The 19,947-nt window shown below is 43.5% G+C and overlaps 1 protein-coding gene across 3 annotated transcripts in view; it reads right to left on the bottom strand.

Moving 5' to 3' along the window:
• SAMD4A (sterile alpha motif domain containing 4A) overlaps window positions 1-19,947 on the bottom strand; it is a 227,684-nt gene that overhangs the window by 46,015 nt on the left and 161,722 nt on the right. For 2 of the 3 annotated variants that reach the window (XM_025391588.1, XM_025391587.1), the window contains exon 3: window positions 9,695-9,958. The exons of the other annotated variant lie outside the window; for it this stretch is intronic. In XM_025391588.1, coding sequence (XP_025247373.1) covers window positions 9,695-9,958 — 264 coding nt within the window. The remainder of the gene's footprint in view (window positions 1-9,694; window positions 9,959-19,947) is intronic. 3 annotated transcript variants of the gene reach the window in all.

Here is a 19,947-nt window from a genome sequence, read left to right as displayed (position 1 = left end):
GCCAAGGTGATAATGTGGTGTTTTAAGAGTCAGAAATTGTGGGGTGGGGTGCAAATCCCAGCTCAATCAGTACTAGCTCCTTTTCTATAAAACTATTTTGACAAGTTAGAATTGCCCTGGTTACAGGAGTGGAAAAGCCGGCCTCACTCATTTAGTCAAAATGGGGGTCCATTGGGAGTAGGTTTCCTAAAAAAGGCTCCTATCCAACTTCAAAACATGATGAGTTAGGCCTTCCTGAAGAGTTACTTCTAGATGCATTCCTGGGCAACGTAAGCGCCTTTTGGCCCTGTGTTTCTTGAGGCAGGTACACATGGACACTGTTTTTAGAGCAAGCATTGTCCTGTCTCAGTGCCATGTGCTCAAAGAGCACTCCCTCCTGTAAGGAGAACAGATAAACAAAGAAGAGGAAATCCCAGTTCTTAAGAACATAGCCTACTAACCTTTCACCCTCTGGATTGTGGTGAGGCACCTTTCCTTGCCAAGGATTAGAACAAAACTGTTAAAAGAGAAACAAACCAGAGAAGCAAGAGCCTTGACCATTTCATTCCCCTGAAGTCAGGAATTCTAATGACTTGGATGCTGGGTTCTGTAAGCTGTTGGCCAGGGATAGACTCAAACTAAAAGCTCAAGTCCTTTCCCGTGGTCCAGATGCCACATTGTTGGATGCAATGCTAAGAACCACCTACTGTAACTTCCCATCTACCTTTTACATTCTGTGAAGCTGTGGGCTGTGGCTATGGTTGGAAAATACAGACAAACAGGGAGAAGCAGAGCTGTGTCCTGCAGAAGCTGATATGTGATTGAAGGCATGCATGCCTCTGGCTGGCACACAGCTGTTTAGCTTTCTTGGATGCTCCTGATGGACATGCCACTGGGGGTCTCAAACTAGAAAGTCATTCTCTTATGCAGTGTGAGAAAGATAAAGATGCTTTTGCTATATGCTGGGCTGACTTCTTTGCCAAGTGTGGGAATCCTGATATTTGCTCATTCAACATTTATTGAATGCCTATTATTCAATATTGAATACTGAACAATATTCAATATTCAACAATATTGAATGCTTGGGGTCCAAGCTCTGTGAAGACGTGACCCTTCCATTAAGGAACTTCTAATCTAGAGAGAATGGCTGACTTACACCAAAATTATAATAGCAATAGGACAAGCGCTGAGTATACACAGTGTTCTAGGGGAGCACAGAACGATGAGCCTTTTGGTTTGCCATAGGGAGTGAGGGGCAGCTTCAAAGTACAATAACTTGGAGTCTCCACTAGGATGGCCACAGTGAGGAAGCCATTTCAGGAAGCAGGAAGGAAACGCAGAGTCAAGAGGGCAGAGCAGGGTAGAGCAGACACATGGGTGGATGGGGGGAATGGCTAGAGACAAGGTGGGTCAAATAGGCAGGGGGTCAAATGGCTGAGATATGCAATACTGAACAAAGAGAGTAGACTTCATCTTGTGGGTGGCGAGAAACTGCTGAAACCTGAGTAGCAGAACACAATCAGATGAGCGTGCCAGAAAGGCAATGGCTGTCAACGTAAAGGCTGGCCTGGCGGATGGTGACGGTGGAGGCCAGGACATGAACTTAGGAAGATCCTGATGGTGGCTTGGGATGCATGACAGAGGAGAAAGAAAGAATGGAAATTGACAGTACTTGAAGCTCAGGGAAGAGCAGGGGGTGACAGAGACAAAGTAGCTGGAGATGACTCCTTTGATTCAGGTTTGGTGCGACAGAGAAAACAGGGCAGCAGCAGGTGTGGGGTGAGAAGAGAGAGAGGGTAAACTCGATTTGAGATCAGCTGGCTGTCAATGCCTTTGGGTCATACAAGGGGAGAAGTCAACAAGTCCAGGTCTTGGAAGAAAGGTCTGAGCTGGAGAATAAGTTTCCTTGTCAGTAGCTCATGGTGGTTGTTTTAGCCACAGGAGTGGGTGAATCTCTCTGGCGAAGAGCATGGGGTGAGAGCCACGGTAGAGCTCTGGGAGTAACAGACTTTCAGGGGGAAGTGCAAGCAGAGAATGCCAACAGGTAGGAGGTTTCTGGGACAAAGCACCACCATGTATGTGCACATCAGTGGGTCTCATCCCACAGTCTTCATCCTTCAGAAAGCTCCTTCTAGACCTTGCTGCAGTCCACACTGATTTATCTTCTCATGGTCATTCTTGATAATAGTGCTGCACCCATCTTGTATATGCTCTATATTTGCCTGCTGGTCTTTACCAGTGGGATCTAGTTTTAAATCATGCTGATTTCTATTTCCTTTTTAGAATTCAGATAAATCAGCCACAGGGAGGCTGTGTGGTGTGTACAACAGTTTACACAGAAGCGGGGCTCCAGTTAGAACTGGGACTGCTTGTCTCTAATGCATGCTGCAGAAATGGCTGCAAATTTGACTCAGATCAACAGACCATGCAGCACCTGACCCACAAACAGGGAAACCCCAGAAGAGGGAAAGATGGAATCAGTATTGCTGAAGAGCCCAATATCGAATGCAGCATGAAGGGCAGGGAGAAAGGCATCTCTGGCAGAGAGAAACATGAACAGCCTTGTTCCCATGCAAGGGCTCACGTAGGGGTGGTCCTGCTAACTGCAGATGGAAGATCAACTCCCATTTACCACAGCAAGCCAGGCTACTCTCAAAAGCTCTTTCCCTCCAAGATACGACTGCACCGTTGGTCTCTGAGGGGGAGAAGAGGAAAACCAACTGAGGGGTAAGAAGGTACCCACTCTTCACGTTCCTTTAAAAAATGAAGAGAAGTTTAGCAGCACCATCAAGGTTACAGAAGCTTGTCTTTATTTCTGGCCAGAGCAGAACAAGCAGCTCAGCTCTGTTCCAGCCTCTGTGCAAAAGAGAGCAGGATTGGTCTCAGGCCTCGTTGGAGCTGGATCCTCCTCAGTGTGCTCCTTGATGCCGGGAAGTGTCCATGGAGGCCTCTGGGGAGTCTCCAGGCTTGCGGGAAGCATATATGGGTCCTGCAAGGCGAGAGGTGGCCTATTTTGGAGTAAAATACCCACTTTGACATGTTAGATACAAAGAGGGCCTAATTTTCTCCCTGCAGTTTCCATTAGAGATGACAGGTGAAAGTGCTGTTTTAAAGCAGCCTGCTTTGTGTCATTAAACAGTGGCTGTGTCCATATCAAAGGCTGCCCTCCATGTGCCTGCACAGTCCTTAACACTTCAGAGGAAAATATATGCTTGGTAAGGAGTGAAGGTTAAAAGTCTCACGACTTTTCGAATTTGGGGGGATCCTGAGGATTTGCTTCTCAAAGACCTCAGGGCTGTCAGCCTATCTGAGAAGAGTTAGCACAACTCCTGGCCCAGGAGCACTCATGCCTGTGGGCCATGTCTTGGCGTTTGGAAATTAAAAACAAAAATAAAGCACATTTATTCAATACTGGCCTTCCTTTTTTTTTTTTTTTTTTTTTTTTTTTGAGACGGAGTCTCGCTCTGTCGCCCAGGCTGGAGTGCAGTGGCCGGATCTCAGCTCACTGCAAGCTCCGCCTCCTGGGTTCACGCCATTCTCCCGCCTCAGCCTCCCGAGTAGCTGGGACCACAGGCGCCCGCCACCTCGCCCGGCTAATTTTTTGTATTTTTTAGTAGAGACGGGGTTTCACCGTGTTAGCCAGCATGGTCTCGATCTCCTGACCTCGTGATCCGCCCGTCTCGGCCTCCCAAAGTGCTGGGATTACAGGCTTGAGCCACCGCGCCCGGCCAATACTGGCCTTCCTTTAAGTGAATTCAAGCAGGCAGCTAGAAAGTCAACATCAAGAAAATAATGACCAGTTTCAATGGCAGCCATGCTGAAACAAACATGTCCCAGCCACTCATGGGGCTGTGCCACTCCCACTCCATCACTCAGACCTCTATGACCCTCGGAACTGCTGTATTTTCAACCCTTCTTACAAAGGTTTCTGACAGGTTCCTTTTTCTTAAAGAGGATCTCACCTCTCCATAACTTTTCCATTCTCATTCTGGAGAAGCAGAGGTTCAAAGGTCTGCATTTCAAAAACAACTGAAAACCCCAAACCGGCTATTTCAGAGTAGACAACATATTTCCTTTACTACGGAGAGAAGAAGTTTATCTAAGTTTCATCTAACAAAAGTCTTCTTAGAAAAGGCAAACAACATATTTTCACAGTCAATGGCCCCTCCACTCCTAATTGCTGTATTTCCAGCAAGGTTCCTGGAGCCAGTTGTTTCTTTTTCTAGTTTTATCATGTCTACATACAAACGATGCATCGGTTTCAATGACTTCTATATTCGTGTGCTAACGTAATGCTACACATCATAAGCATACCCGGTTGGTGTTGCTTCGTAAAGGTGAGGCTGAAGCTCACAGCATGAGAAACAGGGTGCCAGTCTCTACCCCTCTTCACACAGGCAAGTACAGCAAGAAAGTCACAGAGCTCCTTGCTTCCTAGGAGCCCACATTTATGGTTTTTTCTACCCAGCTATCTGGAATGAAGTCCCTCAGATGAACTTGGTTTCAGGTAAGTGTAATATTATGCTGAAACTGCAGGTGAGGAGAGGAAGTCGGGGCTGTTAGCGAGGCTGAGCCAACCAAGAGCATGGTGTACTGTGGGGCCCATTAAGGGGGTTGCACACCTCCACTGGAATGTTCTACAGTTCCCACACTCACCAGGCCCCATGCTGCCCCCCGATCCCCCATTTCTGTTTCTCCTCCTCTATGCCCTTTGCCTTAGACAACACCGTGGCTTATCCAGATGTTCCAGGCAGACACCTGGGCATTGTTCTAAATTTCTCCTGCTCCATGCCTGTCTATTCAATTGGTTACCAAGCCCTCTCAGCTCTATCTCATGAAGAACCCTGAATACTCCTTTGTCTCTATTCTCACTGCTGCTTGCCTCGGTCCCACTTCCTTTCCCCTCTCAATTACTGAAACGTCCTCCACCTCTCTGCTGGCCTTCAAATCTGGAAGCCCCTGTCCCTTCCACACTTGGATGTATATTCCACTCTGCTTTGAAGGTCATATTTCTAATATGTAGACCTAAGCAGGTCATTCTGCTACAGAAGTTCCTTCAATAGCTTTGGGATAAAAGAGAATGTCCTTTGCAAGGCCCAGGGTCTGGTTTTTCCCTCTCCAGACCCCTTTTTCCCATGTGCCCTTAACACTCAAGCCATGGGATCCACTTGGTCAAGTGCCCTTGTCACTGTGATTTCATGAATGCTGTTCCCTCTGCATAGAATGCCCTTCCTTCACTTACTATTTGGCTAACCTGTAGTCGTGCTGGGAGACTCAGCTCTAGGCCTCTCCTCCTCTAGGAACTTTCCTTGACTTACCTCCACTACTTTGAATGAGGGTCATTCATGGTGCCTGCCCTGACCCCCAGGGCAAGCCTTTAAGACAGCATGTTTTCACAGCAGGACACTTGCTTTTTTTTTTTTTCTTTTTTTTTTTTTTCTTATCTGATAGTGATTCGCTTCAGGCAGGAACAGTATCTCTCACTCCTGTCTCCCCAGAAACTAGTTAGTCCAAAGTTTCTCTCAGCAGGTGCTCAAAAAAGTCAATTGACTTGAATGAGGACAAAAGTAACCTGTGAATCAGTCATTTCCCCCTCTCTTTGCTCCCATATAATGCAGCCACATCATTCATCACAGCTGTGGCATTTTGCTAAGTCACAGGGTGTTGGGTTTATGCACCATCTTTGAGAACATGGTGCTCATGTGAGTCTTCTGCCAACTGACTTCTATACTTTCTCTCCAGGAACTTAAGAGAATGTCTTTTCTCTCTCTGAAAGCCTTGTATGAGACAAGAGGCAACAGAGCACATTCCACTCATGAGTTGCCCAGGGAAAGAATGGTATTGCAGTTGAGTACCAACTCACAATCAAGAATCTTTCCCCTGAGATGAGTCATAGTGAAGTTTTTGAAATGAACAAAGACGCCTGGATGTAGAAACCAAACCAGCCTCCTTAGTCCAAACATGTATAACCAGTAGCCTCCACAGGGAAGGGTAAAGGGAAGAAAGTTCATATTTCAATTGTTTTCCACTTCTCTTGGGTTAGTTTCAAGTTAAATGGCGGATCTCATTTCTTCTTTAGCTAGAGATATTAGCGTGAGATCTTTACCTCAAGAGACATTTAATCTGTACTTCGAAGTCTACTTAAACCATAAGGATGGACATTTACTAAAGAAGGAAAACCAAAGCACTGTGGGCAGATGTTGTTAATCCTTTCAGAGCAGGAGCTGGTCTGCTCGGAAGAGAACTTAGTGACAGTCCCTGGTAGGGAGTGCTAACACCAAGACGAGATGGGGGCTTGATCCATGCATGTGAAAAATGCAAAGAGCAAGAATGCTGGACCATGAGATTTATTCCATACCCTTGACCCAGGAGGTACACTCCTAAGGGAGGATATGTAGCCAGACCTGGCCAGTCTAACTAGATGAAAGGAAAGAATGGATGAATACCACAGTGTTTCAGAGAGATATTCACAGCTGTTGGCCGTAAAGAGGAATTCACACTAAATCAAGTTCAACTATAATAACTTTTTATTCTTTTCCCAAGGTGCAAGGTGAGGGCAAGACACATTCCATATGGATTTGAAAACTCTTCCAAATTCTACTAAGCTTTCTTGTTGTTCTTCTAAACTGAATGTTTAACTATTAGAAAAATAGCATTAGATGATGGCACCCCAAAGTGGACCAGCAAGTACTTTAAAACAGCTGCGACTCCTGCCAAAGGGCCTGGGTCATAGAAAAGAAAGATTGTAGAGCCAAGAGGAAGAGTCAGCTCTTTTTCAAAGCACCTCACTTGGTTTTATATCTCATTTCTTTATTTTTATTTTTTATTTTTTTATTTGAGATGGAGTCTCGCTCATTCTGTTGCCCCGGCTGGGGTGCAGTGGTGTGATCTTGGCTCACTGCAACCTCTATCTCCCGGGTTCAAGTGATTCTCCAGCTTCAGCCTCCAGAGTAGCTGAGATTACAGGTATGCGCCACCACACCTGACTAATTTTTGTATTTTTAGTAGAGGTGGGGTTTTGCCATGTTGGCCAGGCTGGTCTTGAACTCCTGACCTCAAGCGATCCACCTGCCTCAGCCTTCCAAAGTGTTGGGATTACAGGCGTGAGCCACCACACCCAGCCATATCTCATGTCTTTAAAAGTGTGAGTTATTTTGAAAATTTAAACCAGCACCTGCTCTTAGACATGGAGATCAAATGACAAAGCCTTGGGTTATAAGCCGGGCTGCTTCTTGGGTGCACTCCTAGGAAGCCATTTTGAATAATATCTGGTGGCAGAAGAGTCCTCAGGGTCCTTGCGGCAGTGGCATCTTGCAGCAGGGCTGGGGAGGGACATTTGTATTGAACAAATACTGGCCCGTGACACTTCGGAATGCTAGTGTTTTTGGGTGTGGACATTTTTTCTGTCTGACCTGTCAGCTAAACTGCAAATATACTTTTCCCACAAATAGAATCCTTCATCATCTATAATGTTTCTTCCTTCACTTTTTTTTTTTCCCATTTAACTTGCTATTGACTTTATACTTGGAATCCCAGTCCAGTTCTTGGAAGAAGGGAAGTTCAGTAGGTCAGAGAAGGTGGAAATACATCAGGCCATCAAATAGCCTGTTTTCTGCCTGCACCCTTTGGGCCTATAAAGAAAATCCTGGATATGAGATCTTGTCTGTGTCATTTTTCTGACTGAATTGGCTCTGAAGAGACAGTTCTCACCAATTCTAACGAAAGGACTTGAATAGGCTTAGATATGGTATATTCCTTAACCTTTGCAATATTTTGGCTTTTGTCCTAAAATGGGGATAGGGCATTTATTCAACTTTTCTCTCATTCCTCTTTAAAAACCTGTTATCTTTATTTCTCACCTCAAAATGGCAGCACTCAATGAGCATACCTTGACCTACTTTGGGAGAATGTCAAAAGTGTGCATAAGGGCCTCAAAAAAAAAAAAAAAAAAAAAAAAAAGGAAAGAAAACAAAGTAGAAGGGAGAAGAATATATATCCAAAAACAAGACAGTGGAATCAGCATTCTTCTTTGGGCGAGATCTTTCTCCTGGTGAATGGCCCTTCTCTGGGATCCTCCTTGCTTTTCAAACACAAAGGCCAATGCTTCATCCCCACAGTTACCAACTAGAACCGCAACGTGGGCTTTCTTGGAAACCGTCCAGACACTGAACTTCACCTGGAAAGAAGCTAGTTAAAAGCAACGGCTGTCTCAGCCTCCCTTGGTCTTTCAGCTTTTTTGATGCCGATTGACAGATGCCAAGCCAGGCTTACCTAGAGCAGGGTTGAGCCTCACTTGCTATGCACCACCTGTGGCTCAGCTGCTTTAACACATAACCATGCAGCATAAACTCAGAAATGAGTTTTGCTAGTGCTCCAAAATTGTGATACAGTCCCCTGAAAACTCTGAAGTAGAAAGAAGACACACATCCCCTTTGTACCCAAGTGACACATGGCTTTAGCTGCCTGTTATACACCTTTAAAGACCCATTTGTATCACCATTAAGACACATCCCCTTACTCTGGGCACTCAGCACTGGAACCATCAATGAAACGGGCGTGGGATGGAGAGGGCGCAGGCCTAAGCAGGAGGAAGATTCAAGGAATGTGCCAGGGCAGCAGCTTCTTGTCAGCCTCATTCTCAGAGTTGACAAGCTCCATTTTTCAGCCTGGTGCTCCCTTATAACCGGTAGTTGGGCAGTCATGGGCATACTTTCTGTGCCAGGCTTCCATGAAGACAGGGGAATCAGTACAGGGCTTCCTATGTCAACACTGATCATTTACAAGGGGAAGATCGGAAACAGCAAAACCTCAGGACTACTCTACTAATGCCAGCAAACAGGCTGTTCTCAGAGCCTCCTCTCAGCATGCTAGTCCCCAAAGCATGAGTGGTTACTGTTTCACCATCTAAAATTGTCATTAGTGTGTCTCTGATGCGCACCTTTGCCTAAGGGCTTCCCAGCCCTTGTACAAGTGGAGTTTAAAAATATAGCATGCATGTATCCTCTTTGTACCTATCATAAGTAATTTGGGAATCTATCTCCTGATGAATATCTTTAGAAGAGGATAGACTCACAAGGCAATGGAGGAATTTATTTATGCTGCACAAAAGGTCTTTATCACCTGTATGCAAATCTGTTATCAGGATTAAAACGCTGTTAGAGATTCTCAGTGGTATTTTCATGTCCCTTAAATAGATGCAGAGGAAAGGGTTTAAAGGTTTCTTTGGATATCAAAGAGAAGAGGAGAGAGAAAGGAAGCACTACTGCAATTCTGCACTAAGATATATTTTAAAAGGAAAAGAAAAATCCCGTGGTTTGTTTTTCTGAATTATTGACAGGTCCCTGGCCACAGCAACGAGGTGGAAGGTTGGAGCAGCTCAGTAGCTTTACAAACAGAAGATCCTATCACTGTTAGCTGTGACTCATTTAATGGTCTGCAAGTCACTGCAATGCAAAACAAAACAAAACAAAAAAAGAGTGTTGACTTCTCTTACTCTGGTTCCTATTTGCCAGATTTTGGCAAGAAGCACTGGAAGGGGAATCTGAGCTCTTTCTGCCATGGTCAACCTGGAGTTCTTGAAGGGACAGATCAAATGCGTAAGCCTGGGGAAGGGGTGGGGTCCTTCTCTCTTGCTGACTACCTCTCTTTTTTTACCCTCTGGTCTCCAGTAAAGGGAGGGGCTCTGTCCCCAGTGGTTTCTCGTTCAGTCACTCACCTTTCATACCACTACCTTCTTCTTGGAATGTGTTACGAGCAGTGGTCTGATCTTCTAAGTGTTCACTCCCACCACTTCCTGAAGAGGCTACACTGCTTTGTGGAGACAGGGGGGCATGATCGGATGGGAGGCACTGGGGTCCTCTAGCTCGTAAGTCCTCATGAGACATCCATCCATGTCCTAGAGGCTGGTTTGGCACATTCATGGGTGGGGTAAGGGACACAGATCGTTTCAAAGGGCTGTGGTGTGCCTGGCCTGAGAGAACTGGAAAAAAAAAATAAAATGAAATAGGTTATTCCCCCCCCTTTATCCTGGGACGCCGAAGAACCCACAATACCTCTTAACCCTGAGAGATACCACTAACTGTCTTACAACTCCATCCATGGTCACAGCAGGTTGAATACAGGCCTGGCATGGTTGTTTTCTTCAGACAGTTTAAAAGGATGCTGTCTGCCCCTCTCAGTGGGTTAGGCTTCTCCGAGGAGGCCAAACCTGTAGTGTCCACACATTGATCCTTAGCCTTTGTGGGTCTGGATCTGGTTTGGGTTCTAACTCTAGAAATCAGGATTCATAGGAGTGGGCCCATAAATCAGGCAAGGCTTGATAGCCATCTGCCAAAAGCAAAAAGAACATGTGCTGGACAAGTACGTTGCTGTTGTTTTTTAAACAGAAATTCTGACATTACCCATGTTGTTCAGGAGGACATCTTGAAGGGCAGCCAGGCTGGCCATTGTTTGGCATCTTTGCAGGGCTGAACCAGAAGAAGGTAGACTAGTCTTTCCAACCAGGATTCAGGGAACTATGGCCTCTGAAGGGTGGTATGGCTCAGCAGGGGCCCCGGTACTAACATGACCTCAGGGTATGGGGCACTGCAGCTAGCTGTGGGTGAAAGGGCTGCTTCTTCTAGGGCTGATTCTTTCCCTTGGCCTCACAGGTTAATGCCAAACTTTGTATTGCAAACACTTCCAGGTAACAAGGCTTTCATTCAGAAGCCAGTGGGGTCCTCTCAGGAAGCTGGGAATGGTTTTTACCAGCATGTTCAGCCCTTCTGCACAGTGGACAACATCCGCGCAGCCCCCATCTTTAATTTCTTTTCCAGAAAACTAGGAAAAAGCAACATAACTCATATAACTAGCCAAATTAAATTGAAGTCATTCAAGGGAGGGATTTAACAAAAACCAACGCTGAGGGAGTCGATGTTACCCTTGGTTGGTTTTTCTGGGTGTGTAAAGTGACAACTTTACAAAATAAGTCTATTCATAACATTCTCTCAGCACCAGTTCCTGACAGGTCCGGTTTATTTTGACTGCTGCTGTACTAACATGGAATTGAGCCACATGCATTTTTAAACATTTTTCAGGGAAGCCATTAAATTCCATCTCAGGCTCTATCCCCATCAATGAGGCATTTGCTCTCCCAAATTTAGATGAGCACTTCTTTGTGGGTGTTAATCTATGTTTTTCAGTAAGCAGACCAGGCATCTCAATGGTGAGAGGTCCTGCTTTTGGTTAAACTGCGTTTCTGGTAGGGCAGTCCTGACATAAAGGCCTGGGCAGATTACTTTGTTCCCTACTTCAAAAGATAAAGACCAGAGTCAAAAGGCTGGATGTTTCCAGAAGTGTGTTTGGGGCAGTAGTGGGCTGGGTAAGCTGCTGCCAGGCAGCTGGCAGTCACCAAGCCTGAGAGTCATGGAGCTCAGGCCTCTGTGGTCAGTGTTTCCATTTGGCCTTGTGTGGCCAGAAGGGCAGCCTTGTATGTGAAGTGGGAACAATCGGAAGGGCTAGAAACTTCTTTATGAATGAAAAGGGAGGACAAAAGAGGGCCGCCGAGTTTAGTATTTGTAACCTGAGAAATTTCCAATTTGGGTAGACTCTATCAAAGGCAAGGAAATATCATCTAACTTAAAAATATGCAAAGGGAACATTGTTTAAAAAATATTGACCCTAACAGGCTTAAATGGCTTGCATTGCTACTAAATAGACTAAGGAAGAAACTATTTAAAAAGGCTCCCTGGAAAATGCATTGCTACCTGGTTGGACCAGAATTAGCAAGAGAAAAAGGTGGGGGGTCGGGGGGTAGGGGGGAAGCAGAGAAAGAAAAAAAATAAAACGAAGCAGCAGCAAAAATGAAGAGAGAAGCCAATAGGAAGAAAAGCCAGACATCCAGAAAATCCATTTCATGCCTGTCTAAGTATTTATATAAAATTGGGCAGACTTGTTTAGGGCTGCCCTGAGTGCTGGGACATTCCAGCTTAGACATCTTCACTTTCTGGTACTTCTGCAACCATTGCAGAATATCTGGTGGATGCTTTGACTGGTGCCTGCCAGGTGTATCCCAAGTGGAAGTGGGGGTTCCTCCGCGTAGCCAGGAGTAGTCAGTCTGAAGCCACAGAAACAGGGCTTGCCAAAGAGGGGCACACAGCTCAGAGACAGTGGAACCCTTAGTACCTGGGCTGGTTGGAGGCCATAACTGAATAGGTAACTAATCGCTAACCACGGGAGGTTACTGCTAGGACAGTCCTCATCTTTCGTATGGATGCTGAGAACAATACAATACATACACTGTAGTTGAATTCCATTATTGCATGGAGCCAATTTGCTTCTTTCCATTTTAATCTATTTTTTAATCCATGCTATCTCCTCCACTGAGGGGCATCCTTGGGGAAGCTGTCAGTTATCCAAGGACTTCACTGGCTATTGAGATCAGAGCTAAATGTTAACCTAACTTAATGGACTTACAGGGATTTGTACATAGAAACCCACACCCACTTCTTCACACTTTTCTGAGTTTAACTGCAGTCATAAGGGATATGATATGAACTTGGCCTGTGCCTCTAAGGAAACATCAATTATACCTGAGGTGCCAGGGTCTTTTCCTGATGACTTTCTATAAAGGGCTCATACCCTTTATATCTGAACAAACACTGCCTGGTTCCCACAGCTGCCACCAAATTCAGGAATATCTCTGTAGGAGCCAATGTGCTGTGGTAACCAAGCACAGTGTCTCACACTAAGCTTCTGATTTGCAGACAGGGCCGTGGGTTTAGAGCCAGGCTGAATGCCACACCTCAATCAAAAGTCGTACTGGGTAAATGCCTCTGTTCTCCAAAAAGAACCGAGGCCCGGTGGCAGTACAGGCTTGTCTTCTTGTGGGAAGGAGACGAAAGCAGGTGACAGGTGCCTTGGCAACAGTGCCACTTTGGGGTGAAGACAGATATTCAGGTTTAGGCAATGGTGACCACAAAGCCGATTTTGGTGTTACCTCTTGCACTGGAGCACTTTGTTTGGCATAAAGTGGCAGAGGAAATGCTGTCATGGGCAGAAAGAGGCTACAAGAAAATAGGCTGTGCAGTTGTGGAATTGATGATGGGGCCAGTGGCAGAGTACCAGTGGTTGTTTCATCCCCAGCCCCTACCCTTTCTTAACTAAGAGATCTCATTTGAAGTGACAACAGAGGGTGATAGGGACATTCGGGCAGATTTATTTATTTATTTTTCCCTATGAGTAGGGCAGGAAGAGCAGTAAATACAGACTTCTGAGAAGCTTTTCAGCGTGGTGCTAGCTGCCCCAGCATGTCTCTAGCCAGAGGCTTCTAGATGTTCTTGTTTGTGGACTGCTGTGCAGTAGACAATGGCTAACGATTCACTCAGACCTCAGCTACCCAGAAGTCCTATTCAAATGCTGCCGAATTAAGTATACCTTAAAAAAAAAATCTCAACCTAGATTAGAAATTGGCAAGTCCAGCAGAACTGAGGTCCTCAATTTATACTGCATTTGTGACTTTCATAATAGTGCGGGTAGAGGGACAGCATATTTCAGGATGGATTCATTATATTGAAAAGCATACTGAAAATTACTCAGGGGAACAAAATTGTGCCTTTTTTTTTTTTTTTTTTTTTTTTGAGACGGAGTCTCGCTCTGTCCCCCTGGCTGGAGTGCAGTGGCGCGATCTCGGCTCACTGCAAGCTCCACCTCCCGGGTTCCTGCCATTCTCCTGCCTCAGCCTCCCAAGTAGCTGGGACTACAGGCACCCACCACCGCACCCGGCTAATTTTTTGTATTTTTTTTTTTTTAGTAGAGACGGGGTTTCACCGTGGTCTCGATCTCCTGACCTTGTGATCTGCCCGCCTCGGCCTCCCAAAGTGCTGGGATGACAGGCGTGAGCCACCGCGCCCGGCCTGTGCCTTCTTACTCTTAAAACATGGAAACCAAAATGTAATAATTGTATATAGTATGGATCCAAAATTGTTTGTATTTTTAAAAACTTCTATAAATATTTTAGGTCTGTAATATACACATATGCATGCCAGTATGCATGCATGCATACATCATTAGGACACTGTAATTTTTGAAACTTTTTAAATTCAAATGAATTGAAAGTAAATAATAAGTATTAACTAAGTCTAGTTGAAATATAGAAACAGCAGTTAAAAGTAATCTTGCTACAGTAGTCGGGCAGTGTGATGGGAGTCCAGAGGGTCTTATAATCCTGTTATAAACTTGGTCATACTATCAGGACCAGTCAACTTTTCTGACCTCATCTAACCTTATGATTTTTCATCTGCTAGCATCTTTAATGAGACCCCTTTCAGCACCTTTGAAGGGGAAAATATGATACCTGGCTCTGCATTCTGTTCATTTAAGTAATTTCTTTAAACCCTGGGATTCAGATTTCTTTCCTATTTCCTTTGACTAACTTTGACTCCATCTCGATTTTATTTATTGAAATAAGAGTCAGAAAAAGATGTTTCAGAATATTTAGTACTCTTTAAGGAAAATTAACTATAACTACCTTTTTTTTGCCTTCTAATATGAGAAATAAGGGGGTTTATGGATGGAAGAAAGTTTGGGATACTGACCCGACTATCTCCTTGGTTCATTGTTAGGTTAAATACATACCTCACTGTCAAGGAGAAAAGTGATCCATATATGCTTTAAAAATTATTTAAAGCATAATTTTAAATAATTTATAATAAATTAAATGATTTAAAAATTATTTAAAGCATGTTTTAAAAATGTTAGGAACATATATTCCTAGCATTTTAGAACTGGAAGTCTTCTGAAAGAATATAATTCAGTAATGCCTAATCTGGGAGCTATGGGTCCCTGGGCAGTAGAAAGACCCCCAAATCCCTACATACACCAAGTCTTGTTAGTGGATGAAATACTATGTCATGTATGACTTTTCTACATATAGAGAGGTTATTGGAATTAATACAACATAAATTAATGTAACGTAATTTAAACATATGCTGAGTACATAGACCTTTTGTCTTTTTTTAAAAAATCAGATTTGAAATACAATTGTGGTTTTAATGGGGACCCCGATTTTTAAATATTAGTTATTAACTTACACAGTTCATATGTACTCTTGATCTAGCACACTCATTTGACAGAGATGATTTGTTGCTTTATGCTCTCTTTGTTGAGTGAGCCTTCAATGGGCAGTCTGGGTAGCCTCAGGAACTTGTGTGCTGTATTACCTTCAATTGGTCAACTATCTCCTCAAATTCAAGCCAACCATTACTTTCTTTTTTGCTGTCACTATGTGTTTCGAACTATTTCCAGGCTTAGCATTTTGTTTTAGAGTCTAGAAGCTGAAGCTGCTGAAACTGCCAGAAATTTGACTTCCTTTTGAATAAGGGCATTAAATATCCCTACACTCCTAATATCATTCTCTATACCAAACCAGATTCCCTGGGTTCTCAACCCAAGGTTGGGTTCTGTGCTCTCATCATGCCCTGTGAGTCCAGCCACATAGAGATGATTTGCAACTTTAATCTTTTTTCCTTCTAAACTAGTCTCTCTTCATTTTTAATTCAAGAAGCTGCCTTTCTCATAGAAAAACATACTCTTCATTAAATTTTCAAATTTCTAGATGCTCACATGATAGAATTCAATCCAAATAGTTAGCACAACCAAACCTTATAAAAATAAGTCATTCCAATTTAGGGGTTTTAAAAGGTAGAATGAGGATGCCAAATGTTTGCACATTATTTTAAAGTATCTTATCATATTCTCCTTGAATTAAGAGGTCCTGGCCAATCCCCTGTGACTCAGGTGATGTATGCTGTGTGTCCATAGGAAAAAGCAGGGCAGAATTTTACTTCTATGTTGTTAATTTTACTCATCTGTTACTTTAACAATATTTTCTAGGCTCATTCCCAAAAGAAATTCAGAAGTACCAGTAGAACCTTCGCTGTAAACAAAAATTTGAGGCTTCACAGCATACAATTCTTAAGTTTTGCTGCAGGAGATTGTTTGATACTTATCAAGTCTAAAGAATAAAAAGCTCAGCCCACTGCCAGCTACAAAAAGGTGATTGTTTCAAAGGAATTGGGAGGGGTTGGGAGTTTCTGTTCATTTTGTTAGGTTTCAGCCTGCTTCTCAGGGATATTTCAGTTCCCGTCCCACAAATTTTTTGGATAACACCAGTTTCAGAGCATCTAAGAACTACTAAAGGCTTTCAATTTTCAAAGAATGTTCTGCTAACACCACTTGTATAAATAATTCCAGGCGTTTGCTTAAAAAAAGCCAACATTTTAAGCAAGGCTCAATGGTGAAATGACATTACACCCTGGATTCCTCTTCTTTAGTTGGTTTTGTGGTGTCACAACCAGTAATTTGAAGCCCTGTGATAGGAATCTTTGGAGAAGAAAAGATTAATAGTACTTCAAGAATACATTGTGAAACATACAAAACCAGAGTATTTGATCAGTGACATCATGCAAAAAAATAAATAAATAACACCAGATTTGTGTAAGTGGGGTAGAAGGGAGAGGAAGAGAGGGGAATATTAATCACTAAGGTTAAAAATAACATGCTCTGTCATCACTGCTTCAGGGAATAGATTAAAAGCCAATCTGAAAGGTTAAAAGCCTCAACTCTGCATGCTTGCTCTCTGCTTCTTGACCAAAGGTTTGAAAAACCAGTGCTTAGAACATCTGGACACCAGAAGACGATTCTCCTAAAAAGACTTTGGACTCCACCTCATTCCAGGGGAAGAAGAGAGAACATGCTACAAAGCAAAGATGTGGTTGGTGGACGGGATGTTCCTGACAAGCCCAAGGAGGAAGCCACACACTTTCTGTGAAAAGAAAGTGTATACTTGCCTATGCAAATCAAACCAAAAGGAGACTCTAGAAGAAGAAAAAGCTGCAAAGAACATCACAACAGGGATGACAAATACACACAGCTAACTTTCTCTTTCCCCCATGACGTCTCGTTTTTATACAGCACTGAAATGAAAGCATTCTGATGCAGGGAAAAGCAACTGGGGAGGCTTTCTCAGTACCATGAGTCCTGTCACTGGTGTCAGCTCTTACTACTCTACAGATGGCTCAGTTTTCGGACAGAGCAAAGATGTATGTTTCTGCCTTCACATTATCACTTAAACATTTGAGCTTTTAAGAAATAAATTAGAATGTTTCTGGCAGACTTTTATTACCGCATTAATCTTTGGTACATTTCATCTGTCCTCTTTTGTCAGCTTCTATAATGGCAAAACTGGGTGTCATCCAGTAGAAAATCTATTTTAGATAACGGCTGTTTGACTTTACATTGTCATTATTTATGAAATACCTTAGATAAGAAGCCAATATGTATATACTTTAAATAGAAATCAGTAAATTTCACTCACACTTAACTTCAAATCAAGCAATCCTAAAAGGACACTACCTCAATCCTTTCATTCCATCCTATCAAAACCAATGACAACTTTCATCATCTATGAAAGCAATTTTACACCTTTGAAGCAGATGTGTAGGCTAATTCAAGAAACGATGGGATCAACTAGGCTACTTTGAAGTTTCCTTCATACGGGTTAACTTCTACTTTTCTGTACTGCTTCTTTTTGTATCTACCATTATACTAAACCCTTAAGTTTATCCATGAATTTCTATTCACATAAAATGAAGAGATTTCTAGAAATGAGTTTAGACAGAACTGTAGAATTTTATTATTTCACCAAGTAGGGAAAATAGAGTTAAGCAAGTGGCCAGGAGTGAATTTAAGCAGATATTTCTTTTTTAATGTTCCCATGTATCTGTAAAAATGCTCCAGTCACTGTGTGTAGAGAAGCGAGGTAGTAGAGAAACTCAGAAGCGAGATGTTTGATGACAAAAACTTGCCTCCTACCCTTTTCTCAAAAGATAACTCTCAAATTGTAAGTGCTGTTTCATCAGCTCACATGCCTATGCAGAAGGTGCTTCTGAGGTTTATGCAACACAGCACCCATCCCGCGCTTAACAGCACCACCCAGACTGCTACTGAGTGTGGGAATCAGCAAGACCATCCAAGTTTGGAACTTCAAATAGCCAGGATTTCATGACTGAGCCACCAAGAGCCTCTCAGAGCATCAGTCCCAAGGAGATGGCCAGAGTCACTGAACACATCATCAGGGTGTCCTTTTTCACCTTGGTACCACCAGCACTTGTCAAGAAGAGCAGTGAGTCAATTGCTTGAATGGAGGTACCAAAGGATATTTTAAAACCATGTCTACTAACTCCTGTCTTGAGCTGAACCACAGGCCAGGTCTTCCTTCACGGCCGTTATCTGTGAGCTTAAAGGATCACAGATAACATGGAACAGTGGCTCTCACTGATCAGGTAAGGACAGGCATCATCAGAGGATGCCTAAATCCTATGGCCAGCAGGGCCTTGCAGCCACATGCATGACCAGGATTTCTGAGTATGAAACCCTAAAGTCTGCCTTGATCAAACAGCATTTTTTTCTTTTCTTTCTAGTTTTAGGAGAAGGGCTGTAAATAATTAAAAATGTATTATGTAGCCCTGACTAATTCTTAACTTAGCTCCTTGATAAAAGGAGAACAGCAGATTCTCAGCATGGCAGCGAGCAGGGCAATTTACTGATTAGGGAATTGGTTCTTGTTTTCATTAAAGCATTCAATCTACATGTCAAATGCAACAATACACATAAATGACCATTCAAAAAAAAACACACAATTTGAGTTTACACTACTAATTAGATGATTTTTTTTGTTGTTAATTAGGAGAAATTGGATGGTTTAGGCTCTCCTGGCTCCTTAATTATATTTGATTGAATCGCCATGTGATTCAGACAAGCTCTGGAGGCTCCACAACACCCCAATTCCCACTTTCACTTCACCTTCAGCCTCTTACCAAATTCTAAATCATCACAGCCTTACCCTGTGGGTGTTGGAACATGGTGAGATTGGTACTGTGTTTGTAAAATTGATTTACTGTGGTCTGTAATTACACATAACGATTTGAATTTTTGACTTGGCACTGCATTTTTCATTTAAACCGTACCGTTCTTCTCTGCCCCAGAGAAACAGCATTTACGTAATTGCTCTCAACTCATCTACTTGGGTATTATAAATCAGTCGTGCAATAAAAGACTTCCAGAGACACAGCAAGCTCGAGGTTCCTCACATAATTCAACGCCCAGGACCGTTCCAGCTTAAGGACAGGAATTGAACAGCATTCATTTCTTACTGGATACGAAATTGAGAGGGTTGTCTGGAGCTACAGACCCCGGCAGCAAAAAGAACAGGCTGTGAGGGCGAACAGGAGGGCTGGGCTGAGCCCAGATGCCAGCTCATATCCAGAGGCTGGGCTCCCTTTGCTCTTGTTTACTTCTGGTTCTCCCTCACCTGTTATACAAACTAGGTGGGGTGTGTGTGTGTGTGTGTGTGTGTGTGTGTGTGTGTGCATGTTCATCTACATGTCTATATACCATTGACCTTCATTATTCATGGATTCTATATTTGTAAACTCACGTATTGCTAAAATTCATTTGGAACCCAAATCAATACTAGTAGCCTTTTCAGGGTCATACATAGACACAAATACAGCAGCCAAAAATCCGAGTCTCCCCACACACTTGCTCCCAGCTGAGGTGGAGCAAAGTGAAGCACTGCTTTCTTGTTTCAGCTCTCTACTATAAACAAGTGTCCTTTTGTGGTCTATTTAGTGCCATATTTTTCACATTGTTGTACTTTCTGTTGACAATTTCAGTATAAAATGACCCCAAGGCGGGGCGTGGTAGTTCACCCCTGTAATCCCAGCACTTTGGGAGGCTGAGGTGGGTGGATCACCTGAGGTCAGGAGTTCGAGACCAGCCTGACCAACATGGTGAAACCCTGTCTCTACTGAAAATACAAAAAATTAGCTGGGCGTGGTGGCAGGCACTTGTAATCCCAGCTACACGGGAGGCTGAGGCAGGAGAATCACTTGAACCCAGGAGGCAGAGGTTGCAGTGAACCGAGATCGT

Source organism: Theropithecus gelada, chromosome 7b (assembly GCF_003255815.1).
Source record: "Theropithecus gelada isolate Dixy chromosome 7b, Tgel_1.0, whole genome shotgun sequence".
NCBI classification, from domain to species: Eukaryota; Metazoa; Chordata; class Mammalia; order Primates; family Cercopithecidae; genus Theropithecus; species Theropithecus gelada.
Note: the sequence above shows the minus strand (reverse complement) of the source record. Positions and strands in the feature narration are given on the sequence as shown.